At 36.6% G+C, this 22126-nt stretch overlaps 1 protein-coding gene across 12 annotated transcripts in view; it reads right to left on the reverse strand.

Moving 5' to 3' along the window:
* Positions 1–1517: 1517 nt before the first annotated feature.
* CAPRIN2 (caprin family member 2) overlaps positions 1518–22126 on the reverse strand; it is a 41949-nt gene continuing 21340 nt past the window's right edge. For 3 of the 12 annotated variants that reach the window (XM_082665154.1, XM_082665153.1, XM_082665157.1), the window contains 11 exons: positions 21154–21831; positions 18537–18659; positions 17033–17114; positions 15938–15993; positions 12834–12938; positions 11392–11538; positions 7783–7951; positions 6237–6416; positions 5429–5529; positions 3548–3611; positions 1518–2415 (listed from right to left, as the gene is read on the reverse strand). In XM_082665154.1, coding sequence (XP_082521280.1) covers positions 1847–2415; positions 3548–3611; positions 5429–5529; positions 6237–6416; positions 7783–7951; positions 11392–11538; positions 12834–12938; positions 15938–15993; positions 17033–17114; positions 18537–18659; positions 21154–21831 — 2274 coding nt within the window. In that variant the 3' untranslated portion in view covers positions 1518–1846. Of the gene's footprint in view, positions 2460–3547; positions 3612–5428; positions 5530–6236; positions 6417–7782; positions 7952–11391; positions 11539–12833; positions 12939–15937; positions 15994–17032; positions 17115–18536; positions 18660–21153; positions 21832–22126 lie in introns of all 12 variants that reach the window. The other 9 variants (XM_082665147.1, XM_082665156.1, XM_082665155.1 and 6 more) reach the window with 7 other exon arrangements.

Genomic DNA, 22126 nt, shown 5'->3' on the forward strand with positions numbered 1-22126 from the left:
GGGATACCCTAGTTAATCAATCTCTTCCTGTTGGACACTTACCTTAAAAAATACAAAGAGTCATTCACAATATTTTTTCAATAAATGTCGATCATGTGCAGGACAAAAGACTAAGCTGAAGACCCTAATGCAGCAGAAAACAGTGGCTAAAAAAGACTGAGAAAGGCCTCATTGAACTTGATCAACAACTGTTCTTAAACATCAAGTTTTCCCCTCAAGCATCCAATCATATTTCTGCTTTCCTGCATACTTTTCATTTTGTGTTCTGGACATAAAAGCCATGAACTAATTTATTTAACTGGAATACTAATATCCCTAACTCACAAAGTACTTACCATGAATTGAAAAAGTTCTGTTAAATAGTGAATCACATTACATCCTCTTTCTTGAGAGCACTGTACTAACACTTAACACCACAGAATTAAACAAGGCTTAAGGATTTAATTGCTGAACCCACACCTAGCTCAAAAATATTAACCATAATAATTTAATGCTCTTACATCTTCCTGAGATTATTTAACAACACAGAGTGAGCGGAGGATCAAAACAAGAACTTTCTGCCTCAGCAAGTGACCTGCTTGGTTGCAGACTAAGAATGCCCTTTCTCCAACCCTTAATAAACTCTGGAATATTCGATCAAAATGTTTATTTTGAATTACTATTCTTTAAAGTAATTGAGAAACATATTATTAAGTTCTTAGTAGTAAGAATCATAGACAAACTTAAATTGAGACGTGAGGATGTATGTCTAGAATGGATACTAACCTCTGGCATTGCCTGCTACACTGCATACGAGACAGTATATACACACAGCACCCTAAAGTTTTCCGAATGAGAAAAACACAATTACAGCATCTAACATTTATTAAATGCTTATGTGCCAGGCACTGTGTAAAGTCTTTTGGATAAATTCTTAGTTGAACTTCACAACTGCCCTGAGGCTGATCTATCATGCCCATTTTGCATTTCGGGAAATGGTCTTTAAAAAAAATCTTTGAGGTATAATAACTTGCCCAAGATCAGTTACTAAGTGGCAAAATCCGCACTCAAATACAGCATTGCCCGACCACAGACCTTTGCTTTTTGATGACTATTTTACCTACTCAAATTAAGAATCCACTAGAAAGCATAAGCCTTACTGATGGCGGACCAGTAGTATTACCCATGTATCGCGTACTGTACCTTGTATTGTTATTCATATCATAGGTACTTGAAGATAGCTAACTAAAGGATAAAACACCCTACTGCAAAACAGCTTCAAGGAGAATATGTGATTTGGCCAGTGGAAAACATGAAATCTTTTGATGAATGATATGTATAATAACAGAGAAAAGTAACTCTAAAAGGAGCTGTTATATATAAAAGGCTTATTTTAAAATAATAGTATGAACCCATGAATAGATTCCCATTCAAGAGTTACCAGTGTGAACACTAAAAATTAAACATTTTACTTCTTAACTAAATGTTTAATCAAGTAAGAACACTGAAGGTGCATGTAACTTTTTTATTGAGGCACAACAAGGCATTATAACTTGCCTGAACTTGAGGCAGTTAGTTTAGTAAGCTGAACGTTAATACAGTTAAGGATTAAGTGCAAACAATATACATTCACAGCTTGACTAGCGAGGCTACATCACAATTTATAAAGTGCCAGATTAGTGCTAATTGTCATTCAGCTTGAAATTTTTCACCATGGGGAGGAAAACAAAAAAGTAAGGACCTCCTCCTTCCTCTAGGAATGAAAACATTTTCCTAAACCAATCTGTCAGAAGGGCAAGGACTACTTTTCCTTTATTCCCACTAATCAGAACACCATATCCTTTTATTGTCAATTCTGTACTGACTTTCAATCTTGGTAAAGAAGATAGCCTGAAAACGTAGAATATTTCCAACTACTTCCATAAATTGCTCCTCTGTGCAAACGTAACCATATCTGGTCTCCCTGGAACAGCTGAAGAATTGCATGATTGCTAGCAGTTTCATGGTCTGGAGCACCATCATTGGCATAGGCAGATACCAAGACCTCTTCATTCTTCATGAGGTTGACATACAGTGGCACATTCACTGCCAGCTTTAGCATATGAAAAATGAAAACATAAGTGCCATTCACTGGGCAATTAAATCTACCAAGCTGAAGATCAAAAGTTTCTCCCAAGTTGTTCAGAAGAAGATCAAACACAATAGGTTGGTCTAAAGTTCCAGGGGCAAGATTGGAGGTTCTGGCTGCTGAGAAGGCAACTCGCATCTGCTGAGGCAGGGGATACACGTGTACTGGCAGTATGGTGGCTGCTGGGTTTGTCACTGGCACATCCACAGGGGTCATGCTACGGGAGTCTCCTTGTCCAGAGTCACCACTGTTAAAGGTTTCGTTGTCTCTTTCTGGGCTGCTCACCTGAGAAGAATCACTCCACCCTGCTGTTTTATTAGCAACAGTGAGTTTCTCATAATGAAGCAGTTAGCTTTGAACACAATATTTAACATTAGTCGGCTACTGAAATACAGATAAAAATACATTTTATAGTAAATCTTTTTTAAAAAGCAATAAAGTATAGCTACAGTATACTCTTCTAGATTTCTCTGACAATAGGCTTTTCTACTACTATTCTAAAGCCAGAAAGGACCTGGATGATGATTTTGTCCAGTAGCCTCATTTTTTTTTAATATTAAAAAAATGAGGCCCCCAAAGGTTGGATAACTTAACAGTAGTTATGGTTAGCAGAGTCTAAAACCCAGGTGTGAACACTCTTTAATTCTTTACCTTTCTCCCATAATTCTGAGTTCTTAATTCCTCAGTGATAAATCTACTCTAAGTATCTAATGGAGAAGGACTCAAGAAAACTGAGATTACATAAAAGTAGCAACTTCTGGAACTACTAGCCTACTAGACATTCAAACATATTTTGTTATGGTACTAAGCCCCATAATAAATGCTTGTTCTTTATTTCTAAGTTAATGTGGTATCATAAAATTTTAATGTTTTCAGTATTGTACAAAAACACTGCTCAGATAGAGGGCAAAGATAACGTGAATAGTGGCTACTTTCTTAAAAGGAAAAGCTTCTCTTTTCTTGTGACAAAGTTAATCTTCAGTAATTCTTGATCTTCTCAATTACACTGAACCTTTTAATAGTACCTTCACATTTTAAGAAGTATTAAAAGTATCCTGCTTTTGTTCAAGTCATTGTGTCTTAATTGTTGTTTATTCCTATCTATCAATGTACTAAGGGGCACTAGAGTATCTAGAAGTGCCCATTATTCCAAAACCACCATCACCTGAAACTATATCAAGTTAGCACAGTGAATATGTATCTAAGGTTAAATTATGGTGTCAAGCAAATTTAAAACACATACACACGTAAATTGACAAATGATTTCCACAGCCCTTCTAGTAGTCTAATATCTCCCTCAGATCTTCAGTACAACATTTAAGCAAACTGAAAACCTCAAAAGGTAAATGCTAATATACTTTGGGGAGAATTTGACAAAGGATGAAGAAAGATCTAGAGGTATGTTTTGGGTAAATAAACTCCTCAGTTAATTATCCTTACCTCTAGAATTTGCCCGAGGACCACCAGATGTTCCTCCTCGCTTGTAACACTGCTGGAAATTATCCTAAAATGAACACATAATATTTACCTTAGCACCAAAAATGCAAAACAGTAATTAGTTATTATTGGCAGATAAATTTGTAAGACTAAGTCCTCCTAGCCCTTGGTCTAGCCTTCTCCAGCAACCAAAAGGGCTCAGATGACACCAAGAAAAACAACTAAAGCAAGAGTCACAGTAGCAATATTTGCTTCATCTGTTAATTAACCTGACAAATTAGATATGTTAATACTTGCAAAAACAAGAAAGCATTTAGAGAACACTACGTAAAAGACACAATGCTAGGTAATGAGGGAAATTCAGAAATATGTCCTGGTGCTCTGTGCCTCATCTCAATATAAAAGGAGATGATAAAGCAAAAATACAGACAATTTCAATCTTGCTCTATTTATAAACCAAAGTGTGAAGAGAATTACAAACTATGTTAGGGTTTGGTTTTGTTTTGACAGGGAAATTGATAAGAATTTAACGTATGAACATATTATTGCCTGGAATCTTTAAGAAAAAATGTTCAAGAGGCAACATTTCAAACTGACTCCCAAGTATGGTGAAAGTCAGCCCCCATGCAAGTCATGAAAAGAATAATTAATGATGCAATCAGATTAATATCAATACATGTAATAAAAAATTTGAACAGGACAAGAATGTATACAGTAAAAATAATAATTAATTTTCCTACCCCAAACTCCTAACCCTCTTCCCAACAGCACTACTATCATGGATATCTTATGTTTCCTCAGGAGGAAATTTAAAGCAGCACACAAAAATATTAGAATACTGGTATTAAGAACAGATAGCTCCATTACTGAAAGATCGCATTAATCAAAGTTTTCCCTGCACACACAGTACGTGACAATCAAGTAATAACATTTAATATTTGCATCCTTGATATATGCAAAGCACTTATGTATATGACTTCATTTAATCCTCAGAATCCCTCACAGAGTAATGCTCAACACTCCAGAGTAAGATAAGTAACTCAAACAGATGAGTCTTCACCTAAAAGATAAGGAACTAAAGCTCAGAAAGTTTATGTAACAGGCCCAAGGTCACACAAAGAGGTAACTGGTGAGATCAGGGGTCAAACCCAAGTCATTTAGGTGACCTGGTGTGTTTTCCAAGGTGTGTTCTTCAATACTGCCTCTGTATAGACATCTATCTTACCTCATGTAACCATAAGCTCCTTTGTATATTAACAACAGAGCTCAGTAAAATACCACATACATACTTAAAGGCTTGTAAAACTTCAAAACTGAAAATGCTAATGTAGTATAAATTCATATCCATATATGACCAATGACGGGGAGTTCCCAAGGGCTGTTAAGTGGAATGTCTACCATCCTCCTGTCAGTCTTTTATCATATATAGTAAAGAAAATCTGCTGAACTAGTCAATCAAGAATAAACCAAAAAAATCAAACTTACAAAAAAGAACTTTCCTATACTTGATATCTAAAAAAGTTAAACTGAAGGCAATATAGTAAAGACCATGGGCTCTGGAGTTGAGAAACTTGCATCTAATCTTAGTTCTATCATTTACTTGCTGAGTGACCTTAGATAAGTTACTTGTTTCTGAACTCCAGTTTCTCTTATAGGATGGTGGAGTAAATGAGTTAATGCAAACTTAATAAAGTCCTTAAGACCTCCTAAGTTCCATGTAACAGGCAGTTCTCATGTACCCTACTTGGGTTATTAGAAAAGCTTCCAGATCCACTCTCCATAGTTACAAGCGTGTCTTTACAAAACAAATTACGACTCTGCTATAGTTTAGTCACCAGCTCCACATCAATTGTACTATTGTTCAGTTATAACAATTATTCTTACCCTTTGGGAATAAGGTGTTCCAGGATACTCTCTAGCTTGGAACTGTAGCTGGCTATAATTTCCATTGGAAATTGAAGGAGGTCCTCTATAGGTATCAAAACCTAATAAACAAACAACTTACATAAAATTATGGGCAAAATTACACTAAACTCTTAAATAGTCTGTTCTATATCACTTGGAAAGTTAAATTGATCCTATAAAGCCATCATTACATTTATGCCTTCTTTAAGCAAACTCCATAATACTGTTTCCACAATAAAACACACATTTATAAAAATATCACAGACTTCAAACAAGCCAACTGTAGAAATTTACTATTGCTGGGATGCAGGTGGGGTTGGGAAAGGATGGTGGTTAAGGCCTTGGTCTCGAGTACTTCTGCTAATACCAGCAGTGACTAGAATACTTGGAACCATATCTAACTTAAAAGCCTATCACTATTATTGTCTCAAAGTTTTCATCTGTGGTATACTCTGATAACTAGGAAATGGGCACTGTCTTAAATATGACATGTTTTGAGCCAGCCAAGTCAATTAACAGAAGAAAGAAATTATTCAAATATGAAAACCAAAATTCATCCCTGGAAAAAAACCAAAATGCTCAACCTTTCACTTCAGTAAGTCACAGGATCGATCTGTTTTTCATTCAAAGAGTTCCTCTGTTATAGACAATAGACATATTAGAAATACCATATTTTGTAGGAATAGGGAATTCTCTACTACATTATAAATAGAAACCACAAAAAGGAACAAGGTAAAGTAAAAACAGTTTGAGTCAAGTAAACATACAAATTGTATTCAGAGCATACCTTTATAACCACCAGGGGACCGATACGAATTGGTTAGTAATCTCCCACCACGAGTACATCCTCTAACAGATCCCCGGCTATTGACAAATGGTTGAGAGGGTCTGGGAAATACATTCGTCTGTGCTGGGTAAAAGGCAAGGCTACCATTGCTTACTTGAATAGTTCCATCAGGATAACTTGCTGCTTAAGGAAACAGTTTTAGAGTCCAAGAGTTAAATGGTAATAAAAGTTTAATATTCTTTATACTTAGAAGTCAGTGTATATCAAAACCTTTAATACAACTTTCTCCCTTTTTAAAAAAAACAGATGCTATAGATATGTATGTGTATATATAGAGAGAGACACAGATATCTCTCTCTATATATATATCTCTAAGTAATAAAATATTATTCAGTCTTAGAAAGGAAGAAAACTCTGACACATTCTACAATACAACACGGATGAACCTTGAAGACATTATGGTGTTACAAAAGGACAAATACTCTATGATTCCACTTATATAAGTTAAGTATTTAGAGCAGTCAAATTCACAGAGTAGAATGCTGGTTGCCAGGGATTACAGGGAAAGGGAAATGGGGAGTTAGTGTTAAATGGGGAAGATGAAAAATTCCTAGAGATGAATGGTGGTGGTGGCTGCACAACAACCTGGATGTACTTAATGCCATAAAACCTGTACACTTAAAAATGTTTAAAATGATGAATTTTATGTTACGTATATCTTACCACAATTAAAGGAAAAAAAACAGGCTAAATATGCCAGATCGAGGAGTAAAAGAAAATGAACTCTTATTAATACTGTAATTGAAAAGGATTATGACAAAAAAGTATCCTTTATGTAAATCACCTGCCCTATGTTTTCACAGTACAGGCGAGAAGAGAATGAGGTCATCTGTGGCTAGGTCCAGGGATTTACATTTACTACCTCTTGTGATTAACCAAGCAATTCGTTTGCTCCAGCTTAAGTTTTAGAAAACCCAATAGGGGCCTGAAATACCAACAGTAAAAATCTACAAGTGCTTCTTAGATTGGGAAATAACTACAAAGTTGCTATTCTTTCATGTACGTATTAGAATAGCATGAACAATCAAAAGTGTCTCCCATCTCTAATCAAAGAGTAGAATAAGCATACTAAATTATACCTTCACATTAATCAATGCTTTATTACAAGAGGGAAGAAAAAAGGCCAGATAGCCATCTGTGCTAACACGGAGTTAACAGAACGGTTTCAAAACCTTCATAGAAGCAGCTGGATAGTGCCTTATGCACCTCTACCACTGCTGATGGTAATCAAAGCGATCAGGTTTAAAAATAAAAGCCTACTTCAAGGTTAAATCAACCATCTAAGTTCTACCTCTACAAAAGTTAAAAGTAATAAGTGAACTTAACTAAAGAGACGAAAAAGCATTAAGTGTTTCTCAATACGTGAACATGTGAAAAGATAAGGCTTACTAGTCAAGAAAGAACATCTCAAGTGTCACTACAGACTTGCTTTCCGTTTAATTAGCTCTCATCTAAGTCTTCAAAATATGATACACAAAGATCTTACCAGTCTCTTGAGAAAGGACAGTTTGTTCTACGTGTATAGCTGGCAGTTGGCACTGGGGTGGTGTCTGTGTACTTGCTGTAGTAAAACTCTGATTGTAGCCAGGTGAATAAGGGGATTCTTTTATTTCTTGTTCTTTACGTGGAGGCAGAGGTGCATTAACATTAAATACCTTAAAAGACAGGGTACACTGAGTCATTTGTGAAGTTTTATAGAAAACAATTAAAGGTGACGTTTAGCAAAACTCTGCAACATTCAAAAACTTCTATTTGATGGGCAAAGGACTTGAATAGACATTTCTTCAAAGAAGATAAATGGCCAATAAGCACATGCAAAGATGCACAACATCATTAGTCATTAGACAAATATAAATCAAAACCACAATGAGATTCCACTTCATACCCATTAGGATGGCTATTACTTAAAAAAAAAAAACCCAGAAAATCTAAGTATTGCTGAAGGTGTGGTACAGTTGCCACCCTCAGTGGCAGTGCAGTGCTGGTGGGAACGTAAAATGGTGCAGCCACTGCAGAAAACAGTACAGCGGTTCTTCAAAAAGCTAAATGCGGAATTCCCATTTACCAAGTAGAATTACCAAGTAGAATATGATCCAGCAATTCCACTTCTAGGCATATACCCAAAAGAACTGAAAGCAGAGACTCAAATATTTGTACACCAATGTTTGTGGCATTATTCATAATAGCCAAAAGATGGAAACAACCCAAGTGTCCATCAGCAGACGAATGGATAAACAGAATGTGGTACATACATACAATGGAATGTTATATCACCATAAAAAAGAATGAAATTCTGATCCATGCTACAACATGGATGAACCTTGAAAATTCTACGCTAACTGAAATAAGCCAGATACAAAAGGACAAATACCGTGATTCCACTTATATGAGGTACCTAAGAATAGGTAAATTCATAGAGACAAAGTAGAATAGAAGTTACCAGGGGCTAGGACGGGGGAGGGGACGATGAAAAAGTTTTGGAAGTAGATAGTGGTGATGGCTGTACAACACTGTGGATGTACTTAATGCCGTTGAATTATACGTTTAAATACAGTTAAAACAGTAAACTTTATGTTTATGCATATTTTACCATAGTAAAAACACCAAATTTCTATTTGATTTCTGACAGCAGTTAAAACAAGCACAAAAATTAACTCTCCTGCTATTACGTTGTAATAATGCTTACTGAGAATGAAAGCTATATAGGGGAAAAGGGTACTTTTTCAGAAACTGAAAACAAATGAAAAAATCTGCCATTTACTGAATTTCTACCATGTAGCAGGCAATGATCTGTCCAGACTCTGGTCATCATCTATAATATAGCACTTCTGTTACTCTCTAGCCCCCTTATCCTGCTCCATTTTTCCTCACAACACATAGCATCTGATATAATATATATATGAATATTTTTCTCTCTAGCTCTCCCACCTCCATAATAAAGTATAAGCTTCTTAAGCACAAAGACCTGTCTATTCTCCATTGTTACAACCCCTAAGAACAGTGCCTGGCTTCATAACTACCTGTTTATTGAATAAATGAGTAAGCAAACAAATAAGAACCAATTTATACTGGATAGAATCCAAACAGGTAGAGAAGACAGAGTGGCATGAGCAAAAAGGTATTGTGATGCAATGTGGCACCCTGCAAGGGATCCTGGAAAAGAAAAAGAACACTGGTGGAAAAACTAGGGAAATCCAGATAAAGTCTGAAGTTTCACTTAAAAAGCATAAAAATAAAGTAGGGTAAGTGCTATTAAAAATTTCCAAAATACAATGAGAAGACACACCAGGAGCAACTAATCAGGACACAAAGATTTCAAAGCAGAATAAAAATCTGGATGTAATTTTTTCACTGAAAAACCCAACGTACCTGCCTCTAGAAACAGGCAATTATTCTAAAGGTTAACGGACTTGTTTTATTGTTGCTGTTGTTATTATTATTATCATTTATCATTTTTGTCTCTCCCTTGCCACACACACACACACACACACACACACACACACACACACACACACACACACATAGAATGTAAGCTTCATGATAAAGGGGACAAATCTGTATTATTCACTTCCTTACCCCCAGTATCTAGAACAATGCCTGGCATACAGTAAAACAATGCCTGCCTCGAAAAATATATACCGTGAGTGAATGAATGAGCCATAGAATTGGAAACACCATAATTTAGTCAATCATTTCCCAGTTAACAGACGTTCAGATGGTCTCCAATTCAGATTGGTTTTGTTGCGATTGCTTTCTAGTGCCGTTATATACAACATATCTTCAGCTACTGAAGCATATCCTTAGCTACTAATCCCCTTGTTCCTGTAGTATGGATTCCTCAAGATGAAACTTCTGTCACGGCTTTATGCACCCTTTTTAAAAAATTTTAACAGGAAGTGCCTTTCCTAAAAGGTTGTGATGATTTACTGTCACATCAGCAGTGTATAAAACTTTCTTACTTCTTTCCCCACTCTAGATAATGTCAACTGTTTTAATATTTTCCAATTTGTTGAATGAATAATTGTATTTCATTCCAAATTAAAATTAAAAATCTTAAAACACACACCACACAAAAAAAGGTATTGTGACAAGAGTGTACAAGGCAAGCCCAGGGGACTAGTCTGGCAAGTTATACCAGACTTCAAAAGTTACTGAGTGTCAGGCAAAGGACTTTCAATTTCATTCTATAATGGACCAATATTTGCTTTTCATTAGGAATAAGAAAAAGTTAGTAAAACTAATGTGGCAATACTGTGTAGGATGGATTGACAGGGATAGTGGGAAAGCAAGGACACAAAGCTGTGCTACGTGGTCAAGCAGGAATTAATAAGATTAGTGAATTCAGGGGTGTGAATTCACCAGACCATCTCCCTGCATTGTGCCTGCTTTCCACTACCACTCCACTGGCCCCCTCCCACCACCATCACACGAAAGTACCTGGAGTGGGACATTAAGCACCATCAGGAAAGGTACTTATTGGCTAACACTTTTTGCTTTTTTCTAAAGAAAAGTTTTATACTTATTCTATGTTTACAGAATAAACATACAAACCTAGTTGAAATATCACCTTAAAAAGTTTTAAACTACAATTTGTAGCGGAATATGTAATTCAAAATACCATAGAAATCTGAACAATTCTCCAAAACCCAGATGAGATGAAGATGAAATCAAATGAAAGTTTCAACAGTGATAGAACACACAAGTATGTGCCCTGTATTTCAGGTTATTGATGCCATGGAACATTACTACTGTGATATTAGTAATGGTTAGTATTATTAAGCTATTTACAGAAAATTATGTTTCTCACTCACATTTCATTTATTTAATATGGGTCCTCAGCTTTGCCTGCCACTAATTTTCAGAGGGGAAAATGCCCTGATAAAATTTCCATTCAAAATTATTGAGGCTTTGGATTTAATACTCTTCCCACACAAACAATATTCCCATTGGACAAATGCAAATTCTACCAGCCCAAAAAAGAGTAATAGAAAAGGCAAATTTTTTCATATAGTACCTAATGTAAGAGATGTAAGAGAAACAATAGCTTTTTAACAGGAATAATGAACTGCAATCATCATTCACGTTTCATACTCACTGTCTGCATGGCTTGAAAGGGTGCTGTGTTAATGGTTACTGAACTACTACTTGCTGGAGGTGACTGGAAGCCCTGTTCAGAGCCCTTTGACATGGGAGGATTTGGAGAAGCTAGTGAAGACGGTTTCTTGCTTGGGGGTACTGCTGCCTAGGGAGGAGAAATGCAATATCAGCCAATCACCTGCCATACAATAAACAGTTAACTTACACTAAACCCCAGACTGGCATAAGTCAGCAAGTCCTATAGGACGACATTTGGACACAGGCATGCAGAAGAATAGCTTTTGCTTACAATTTCAAATCTCAATTGCTGAGGATGCACACTAGCATTTGCTTTGCACGGCTTGCTGACTAAGTGAGAATCTTACTATTAATCAGTCTAACAGACGAGGGGCTGAACTTTTTATGAGTACCTAGTCCTTTTCAAACCCTGTAATGGTATTTTCCAGTTCGGAATCTAGTATTATTCCAAATTTATACAGAAGAATTAGGCTTAAGAAAAATCTTGGGTTAGTTACTTAGTCAGTGTTAATTTTTCTCTATTTTAATGTCTTATTAGTGGATTCCTCGGTCAGCTGCCTAAAAAAAGAAAACCAAACCTGAGCTAATCTTAACTAAGGGAATAAGCAAGTCCTTAATATAATAGATTATAAAGCCAAATGCTTTAAAAGATATGAAAAAACCAATACCAATGAGATTTTGAAGCAGACAGCTGTGACTCACTAGGTGGCAAACACTTCCTCTTCTTAAAATAAGGAACCAAGTAATTTTAATTTAGACCAAGTCAACACCATAAAAACTAATGCTTACCTTTACTTTCTTATACAATGAACACAAATTCTCATATAATAGTTAACCAAAAAATAATAATAAAACCTAAGAATTGCTAAATTAATCCAAAAAATCATCCTATCTTGCTATATCTATCTCAAGGATTTGCTCAAACACAGCAAAAACTTTCACTTGAAAATTGAGAGGAAAAACGTAATACTGTCAAAATGCTTTGACAAAATTGGGCAAAAAGAGAATGTAACTCATTCCAATTGAGTCAGTGCTAATATTAAAACTATAAAGTTATTGAGTCTTCTGTTACATGGATAAAACGATTTTTCTCCTAAGGAGTCCTTCAATATGAATATAGTGAGAAATTTGAACTAACCCTACCCTTACGTAGAAATTTTCATTTTTTTTGACACTAGCAATTTGGACATATTTATTGTATCTGGAAAGGCAATACACTATTAAGTCCATTTATACGGTAAGGTCACAATAAAGTTAGAGTTACCTGTATAAGTTCCAGGACTACAACATCTATAGAAAGCAAACATTAGTAAGGTATAAATGTTAAATCATTAAACTGATTATGCCTGTAATTCATACAATAAACTGGTTCTGCTATTCTTTAAGACAGAAAAGAAATTAAGACAATGGGTCTCTTATTACCTCAGGAGTCTCTGAGGTCATAAACTCTGTTTCAGATCCTGAAGAGGCCTGATCGGTAGTAACCAAGCAAGCATTTGAGCTACAAGTAACTGGAGAAGAAGCAGCCTAAATACAGGAAGATATAAAACATTGTAAAAGGCACATTTTGTTCACTTTATATTTCTTGGGCCCTGGGCTTCCTAACACATTACTCTCGTTGAGCAATCACTAGTGCCAAATGGTATGCTAAACACTTTTAACACATATTAATATATTTAATCCTAACAATAACCCTGTGCAATAGGTACAACTATTCCCATTTTATTCATGATCAGGCAGAAGCAAAGAAAGTTAACTAATTTACCCAAGGTCACACTAAAATTAAGCAGAAGAGCTAAGATTCAAACCCAAGCAGTCAGCTACATTGCCTTTCCAAGCCTAGTCACCAGAGCTACACATCTAATCCCATCCTCATTTACCAAGACTCTTGGCCCTGGAAATCTGGGGTCAGATTTTCTATCAGGCTCTCAATAGCAGTTCCATGGGATGAGCCCAGGGTACATTAATGCTCTAGGCACGGGCCTGCCAGGGATCATGACAACTATGCTTTTACTCTAAGTGCTCTCAGTGTCTTAAAGAAGTCGGCAGAAGTATAAATAGTAAGGATAAGCTCTATATAAATCACAATAGCACCAATATTCTAAGAAAAATTAAAACTAATATGTATAAAATACAAATTGGGAGAAAGCACAGTAGGAACTAATGCTGTGACAACTGTAACCAATTAAAAACTAAGAGGAGCTAGGAAGGAATGCTACGGCACAACAGGTACTACAACATAACAGAGATCCATAAAATTCTAGCAATGGCAAGGTCTGAAGTGTCGGTGAATCCACTCCTTTTATCTAAATATTTCAGTGTGGTTCTCAGAAGCCCAAGTAATAAAATGGGTTAAATAGAAACTAATTAATGGTAACCAAATATCAGAACAGTTATGTTTCAGTGACCTTCTAGAAGGGTTCATCATGATATGCCACTTCTTGATAAGGAGATGGGGACCAAGTTCTAAAAAGCCTCATGGAAGACCTTTAAAAGGTCTTATGGAGAAAATTTTGAAATCCTTTAGAGCATTTAATGTACCTAAATAAATAGATATAATTTAGATCTGACCAAACTATTAGAATTATTATAAAATGGTAGTGTTTCTAAAAGTAGGCCTTTCTTCTGGTCCTCTCATTAAAACAATGAGACAACCACCCAAAATAAGTGAGACTGGCTATTGTGGGGACGTAACTAACTCTATTGCCAAAGAAAAATTCAATGATACTAAGTTAAGGCAACTTTGCCCACTTGATAGTTAAGCTTTAAAAGACTTTGAATTTTAGTTAAAACGTTAACAAAAAAGATGAAGAAACATTCTTTACATTAGTATTTATTTAGAAGTTACGGCAGTTCTTCCTTCCAAATTGTTGCTCTTTAAGAAGACTGGCTGGAGTTCGTTTTAAGTACTGCTGAGTAAGCATGATGTTTGAGCCAGTGGTTCCAAAAAATGGATGTGCAGATTCACCCAGGGAGCAGATTAAAAATACAGATGACTAGACGACACCCCTGGAAATTCTGACCCTATAGGTCTAAGGTGGTATCTAACAACACCGTCATCCCTCAGTATCCACAGGGAATTGGTTCCAAGACACACTATGGATACCAAAATTCGCAGATGCTCAGGTCCCATAGTTGACCCTTCATACCCGTGGTTCCACAACTTCGGATTAAACCAACCTCAGATCCGTAGTACTCTATGTATTTAGTGCTCACTTCGGCAGCACATATACTAAAATTGGAACGATACAGAGAAGATTAGCATGGCCCCTGCGCAAGGATGACACGCAAATTCGTGAGGCGTAGTACTCTACGAATTTGGTGGAAAAAACCCATGTGTAAGTGGACCCGAGCAGTTGAAATGCATACTGTTCAAGGGTCAACTGTATGTACTTTTATTAAAGTGACCAAGTGATTCTGATGTAGCCATCCCACAGGCATGCCCTGAGAGCTACCAGACTATTGGTTTATCAAAAAAAATCTTAGGGCTTCCCTGGTGGCGCAGTGGTTGAGAGTCCACCTGCCGATGCAGAGGACACAGATTCGTGCCCCGGTCCGGGAAGATCCCACATGCCGCGGAGCGGCTGGGCCCGTGAGCCACGGCCGCTGAGCCTGCGCGTCTGGAGCCTGTGCCCCGCAACGGGAGAGGCCACAACAGTGAGAGGCCCGCGTACCGCCAAAAAAAAAAAAAATCTTAACTTGTCACTTGAAAGCCTCATAAAGAACCTAATAGCTAGACCAGATAACATGGAATTCTTTAGTTAAAGCAGTGACTGGGGTGAGGGACCCTGCTTCACAAACACATTTTGAAAACCGAGCTACATCTTAAACTAAATATAAACCACTGTAAACAAATGGTATTTACTCATAAGTTTTTGGAAGGGAAGGCAACAACTGCTGAACCACCTGATCAAAATATTTAACCTACTGTCAAAGCAGTTGCTGTCTAGAAAATTGCCGTAAGGTTTTCAGAGGGATCCTGAGAAAAAAAATTTTTTTAAAGTAATGACCAGAAAACTAGCAAATCTTGAACTTACTATTGATGGAAATGCAATGTGGCATTTACAGATCTCAATGATCTGGTCCCTTTATAACTCTAAGTGTGTTCTGTGAAAATTAGTTCATCAGAATGTTAGATATATGTAGGCGGGTGGGACTGGCTAACCATGAGTTAAGCAAAATTAGTTTCTTTCTTTACACCCTTTACTCTGCCAATATACTAAGTGACTTAGGTAGCTCAACAGCAAAGTAAGATTCCCAAAGTACCTCCGAATTCTTCAGGCTTACTCTTTCCTTACTAACATCAGCTAACCTCCTCTATTATAACAGATGACTTCCCCATGTTTATTAGGGAATCTTTTGAGAACCAGCTGTACTTAATCTAAAAAACTAGATACCCTTAGAACATTTTCAATAATTTCATTAGGTATATTAGAATCAGCGAGTCTGATCATTCTTGCCAAAGCAAGAGTTTCCTCCCTGAATAGCAAAGAAGAGTAAATGAAAGATCAGTCTGGAAAAGTTACCTGTAATGGCTCTTGAAGAAAATCACTTTGATTGGATAGATTTTGTTCTGTAGATGCTGCAGAGAGTGAAATCAACAGTAAACTACTGAGGGAGGAGAAAAGTTTATGCATACCAACTGGGTGGAAACTAAAGTTTATACTTCATAAAACAAAGCAGTATCTGGCAGAACTAGCTCTCAAGTCCTTTCTATTGTAGTAGAGCTCTAAAAAGAGTCAGAGAGGATTACAGAAGAAAAGGATACTAGTTCCATCAATGGACAAAAGCAGCATTTCAAGGCTTCCAAAAGAAAAGAACTATGACTTTTAGAAAACTGGTAATTGTAATCTGGATGATAAAACCTGAGCTATCATGAGCAGTAATTAGCTGATACACTTTAAGTTACAAGTGCAGGGGTCATCTGGCTCTTCAGTTTTTTTTTCTCTTTGATCATGTAAAATTAAGTACACTTTTCAATTACATAGTTTCAGTTTGGTTTCTTCTTATTAATCTCTATCACTTTTGTTAAGTACTTTCTCTTCCTTCTCCTTACCCTACCCAGGAATTACTGGACCAGTCTTCTGGTTGGTGTCTACTGCTCACTGCAGCTGAACTATGGCTTTGATTATGTCATTCCACCTGAGATAAACTAGTGTAGAACAAAAAGCCTAAAGTCTGAAGCATCAGACCAGATTCAGATCTGGGCTGCATCATTAGTTACTGTGTTAACCTGTGCACTAAATACCACTGATGTAATTTCACTCATAGTTAGGATCCAAAAGCCTCCACACTAGACATACAGAGTTGAAAGAAGTCAAGCAGTTCTAGTCAGAATTCACTCCAAGAAGAATATAAAAAGTAGCAAAGACAACTAATATTGTGTACTTCCATTCACCTATCTGGAGACCTTCTCTAAAATGCAAACTGGTCAGTTAAGTACACTAACATCCTCATGGTAATTTACCTGTATGTAACTCTGATAACATATGTACACATTTAGAAAAAATTAACACACAGACATAGTTTAACCTTAAGATAATCTAGAGTAAAATTATATGTAAAAGAAGTAATTGGAAAAACAGCTGTAGGTCTAACAAGTCTTAAGAATGAGGACATACCTACTGGGCTACCTGGAGTAGCTGAAGGCGGCTGTGATGATGGAATTGCACTTGGAGGTTTGTCAAAATCCAGAATAGATTCCTAAAGACAAGAGTTTAAATAATAAGTGAAAACAAAGATTATCATTTGTTGGTAAAGCTATTACCATTAAATTATTTATGATGTCAGCTACTTATTAGCTATAGGAATCTAGCTAATAACCATCTCAAGATGTTAAGAACTTAGTCTTTATAGGAGAAGAAACAGAATTAAAAGCGAAATCTAAAGTAACTGTCAAACCTTAAAACTGTGTCAGGGGCTTCCCTGGTCGTGCAGTCATTAGGAATCTGCCAGCCAACACAGGGGACACGGGTTCAAGCCCTGGTCCAGGAAGATCCCACAAGCCATGGGGCAACTAAGCCCGTGCACCACAACTACTGAGCCTGTGCTCTAGAGCCCGCGAGCCACAACTACTGAGCCCACATGCTGCAACTACTGAAGCCCACGTGCCTAGAGCCCATGCTCCACAACAAGAGAAGCCACTGAAATGAGAAGCCTGCGCACCACAACAAAGAGTAGCCCCTGCTCGCCACAACTAGAAAGCCCATGTGCAGCAACGAAGACTCAATGCAGCCAAAAATTAATTAATTAATTAAAAAAAAAAGACTGTGTCAAGTGTTAAAACTCCAATAGTAATTCTAAGGCCAAATGAGGAAAAGAAAACTCCTGACTTGAAGTCTTAAACGTTAATCCTAGTGTAGACTGAGCCCTCATTTTTATTATAACCAATGAGAGGGTCTAATTATTTTATCTCAACCACTAAACTAACTCATGCTCTTAGAGACTTTCATGACAAGAAGGCATTCTCTTCTCCCATCTGCCTATCCTGGTTATCCTAAAAATATTTCCAATGTTTTGAGTACTTAACTTATATACTTACAGTGATCGTTTTAGGTCTTTTATTTATCAAATAATCTGAAGAGGCATGCAATTCCCTCACTTTACAAATAAGCAGAAGGTTGGAGGTTAAATAACTTGCCACAGATTACACAACTGGTAACTGGTAGAAGTGGATTTAAATGCAGGTCTAATTCCAAAGCTCAAAATCTTTTTACTATACAAAAATCTCTTATTTGCCTACTTCATCCCTCAGTAATACCATACTATTCTGAAATTCTGTAAGAGTCTGTATGACACAATTGAGCATGTGTCATAATGAATGTCTTATGATTATCTACACACAACAGCAGCAATATCATTTGAGCACTTTAAGCTTCTTACATGTTTAATTCATTTTATTACTCACAACAAACAGGAGTAGGAACTATTATCATTTTTTCAAAAAAGAAACTGAGGCAGAGAGTTAAGTAACTTGCCTAAATTCTCAGAGCTATGGCAGAACCGAGATTTGTACTCATTCTGGACACCAGAATCTATGCTCTTAACAACTTCATTTAATGCTTCACATCAGAAGCTAGCAGCCCCATGACTATCATTTAAGATTCACTTAATAATGACTCATACTTGCATAAAGTTACAAGTTCCTTGAATCTGGGTCATCAGATCCTGCAGTTTTTCTTTCCTCAATACTGGATCCTTTGGAAGGGTAGAGGAAGAACCTACAGGCTGATGCATAGGCTTAGGCACCTATAAGATAAACCCATAATGTATAAGAGTGAAATTCAAATTCAAAAGCCTAATTCAGGAAACTAAGCTTATCACTACATCTTAATGTAATCAAAACACATAGCAGTGTTCATTTATAGATTTATCTCAGGTAAAGAATTTCCACATAAATGCATTTTCTAAGTAATTTAAGCAAACTTTTCATGTTTCCTCCTTCAGAACAACTTTAATGGGAAATGTTTCTAAACATCATCTTTTTAAAGGGAAGGCCCAGAGCAACAGAACTTCCTTTGTAGAAGTTCTCTCATTATGGACATCAGTTACCCTGTGTGCTCTATGATAAGATGCCACTGACTATAATATAAAACACATCAATGATTTTTTTCCCCAGGGAAAAAAATTACTACCTCCACATTAAATATACATCCCATTTTTAACACATATCTGATTTCAGAAACAGTAAGATGTAAAAAGCACATACATATATATCCTAGAGTTGAGGAAATATACTATTATATTCTGTTATACAGTGGGTATACTTTGTGGGGGAGGGGGCTACTGATGTTTAGAAGGTGGTTCGCCCTCCTGCTAAATTTCTTATGATTGCTGAATACCCTGAAATACACCTCATGTTTATGGTTATTTCTTACAGGTATCAGCAAGCCTGTCCCTACCAGCTCCTCTTCTCCACCTTCTAATTCACTGGGGAGTCACATAGCTAAACTTGTCAACAGTGTCATAAAATAACTGTTAATAGACCCTAAGGGAATATATGAAAGGCTCTTTTAAGAGAAAAGTATGAACTTTAGTGATTTATTTCATGTTACCTAGTCTTTTGGCTTTGAACTCTATTTTGCCCTTGACAGTACTTGGTCATGTTCCAAACAGCTGAGATTTCAATACAGATAGAGGAAAATACTCTACTATACAGAGAAGCGTCCTCTCAGTCACTGAGAGACCCTGTAACTTCAATATAATGATGTCTGTGCCATAAAGCACATTAAATGAGTTTTGACCTTTCCAATTAAACACCCTTAATTTTAAATACTATTCAGCAAACAGCATGGTATCAATATTCTGGTACGGTAAAGGTTCAGCACTGCTATACCTAGTGGAATTTTTAATTGCGGTTTTTTAAACAGCTTTATTGAGGTATTAAATTGGGTTTTTAGATATAAATCTCTCAAAATAGTTGCTATATTACAATTACTGTCATATGATATCTAGTTTATGAAAAAGGCTATCAATCTTCTGCAGGGTCAGGAAGAAGCTAAAGTTATATTACCACTTAAAGAGGAAGAAAGGAAAATAAAAGGAGACAAATAATTCTAAAATTCTCTTCCCATAAGGTAGAATTGAGGCGGGGGTAACTTATAAAATGCAATGCTTTGAATTCCCTAAGCAAAATGTTTTTCTCCCCCCACCTTTTTTAATTAAAGTATAGTTGATTTACAATATCGTGTTAATTTCAGGTGTACATCACGGTGATTCAGTTTTATGTGTGTGTGTGTGTGTATTCTTTTTCAGAGTCTTTTCCCTTATAGGTTATTACAAAATATTTAGTATAGTTCCCTGTGCAATAAAGTAGGTCCTTAGCAAAATGTTTTTCAAACTGTTAGAGGACCAAAGATTTCCGGGCATGCCTTTGGCTAAAATGGTGTGGAAGTACAGCAACACTACTAGATGTATATGGAGAACACTGGGAGGGTAGCAAGTTCACATTTCTTAGCAAACAAGGTGGTAACAAGTCTTCAACAAGTCTGCAATGAAACAGTGGTAAATAACTTATGCTTTAATAAAAGACAACACTAACTAGCATCGTATCCAAGATTATTCATTATAAGGCTTCTTATCTTACTGACATGCGTTATTTATCATTAGCAGAATGAGGCCTTATATTTGAACTAAATCTCATACTCCAAAACCTAATTACAGAATATTTAATGGCTATACTTTTCATCTGCAGAAAATTCTTCTGAAACAGAAATAGATAACTAATTCAGATCCTTCCCCAACTACTGCTTCTTCTGAAACAGGACATGAAAGATTCCTGTTTCTTCTCCTGACCATCTGTACCTTCTTCAAAGAGGACAGCCTAATTTGAGTGACTATAAATGAAAGAGAAGGAAGAGAATACAGAAAAATGTAACTTGTCAGAGAAAGGTCTCCTGCCTTTTGACATGCATTTACGTTTCTCACTTCTTCAACATTATGGTTTTTTCTGAACTATCCACTATTTTGATGTTATATCATGTCATTAAAATTTGAGCACTAAAACAATATTTTCTAGTTGTGGAAATTTCACTTCAGGTTAGGCGCAAATGACAGATTAAATCTGCTTCCAATTTTCTAGGGAAAACAAATTATGCTTTAAAGAGCTAAGTGAAATACTTAATACATTAATTAAACATGGGTTTTACTGATCTTTTCCTAAAGAGAACTTTTAAATTATCACTACCACAAATCTCTATTTATGCCTACATTGATAGGAACAAACTGATACAAATCAACTCACATCTTTGGGTTCTGTATTAAACTTCCTGGGCAGCAGCTGGTCATTTGGTATGAGGCTTGCTGTAGCTACCCCCCAGGACTTTGGAGAAATCTGTGATTGTGTTGTTAAAGGGTGTTTTTGACTCTCAACATTGTTTTCCCAGGATTTTGGAGTCTCTGGCGGTCTTGAATCCTGTTCTTCACACGTGGGAGTGGTCCATGACTTGGTGATGTCCTGTTCACTCTGCACAGAAGGTGTCCAAGACTTTGGAGTTTGCTTCTTTGGATCCTGTTCTTTCTGCAGCTGAACTGGCCAAGGCTTTGGTGTCTCCTGCTTCTTCTGTTCCTCTTGAATGTATCCCACTTTGGATTTAAGAGCTTCTTGCTTCCACTGGCTAGGAGTTGCCTTGGTTTTCGAGACATCCTGCTTCTTCTGCTCTTCCTGCAGAGTGGACCTGAGTTTTGGAATCTCTTGTTTCCTCTGTTCTAAGGAAACTGCAGGCTTTGATACCTCCTGGTGCTTCACGGAAGACTCCCAGGACTTGAAGGATTCCTGTTTCTTCTCCTGACCATCTGGTTCGGTAAGCACATCCCAACATTTGGGGAGATTTGGTTTTCTAGCATAATCTGCTTCCCAAGATTGCTCTTCATCTTGTTTACTTGAATAATCTACTTCCGTCATGTAGCGTCTGTTAAGAAACTAAACCACAGGGAAAATGTGCTCAAGTCACAGTCTGTAGAAGACCTTGAAGGGAATACTGAACTCCTATGTCCACTGGTCTGAGCCATTGTGCTAACAGGAAACTTCTAACCTTATCCTACTTGAAAAGAGTATTCTACTTTTAGGTCCATTCCTTTCCCCTCAATTAACAGAAAGACAAACTTCAAAAGTATACTTCAAAAGTAGCAACCTATATTTGATTCACCTGAGACTGGTAAGCAGTGCACACCGTGGTGCCACATTTGCTTGACTCAGGCTCTTTTACCAAGGTTAC

This window comes from Grampus griseus, assembly GCF_964374135.1.
Source record: "Grampus griseus genome assembly, chromosome: 11".
Classification (NCBI taxonomy): Eukaryota; Metazoa; Chordata; class Mammalia; order Artiodactyla; family Delphinidae; genus Grampus; species Grampus griseus.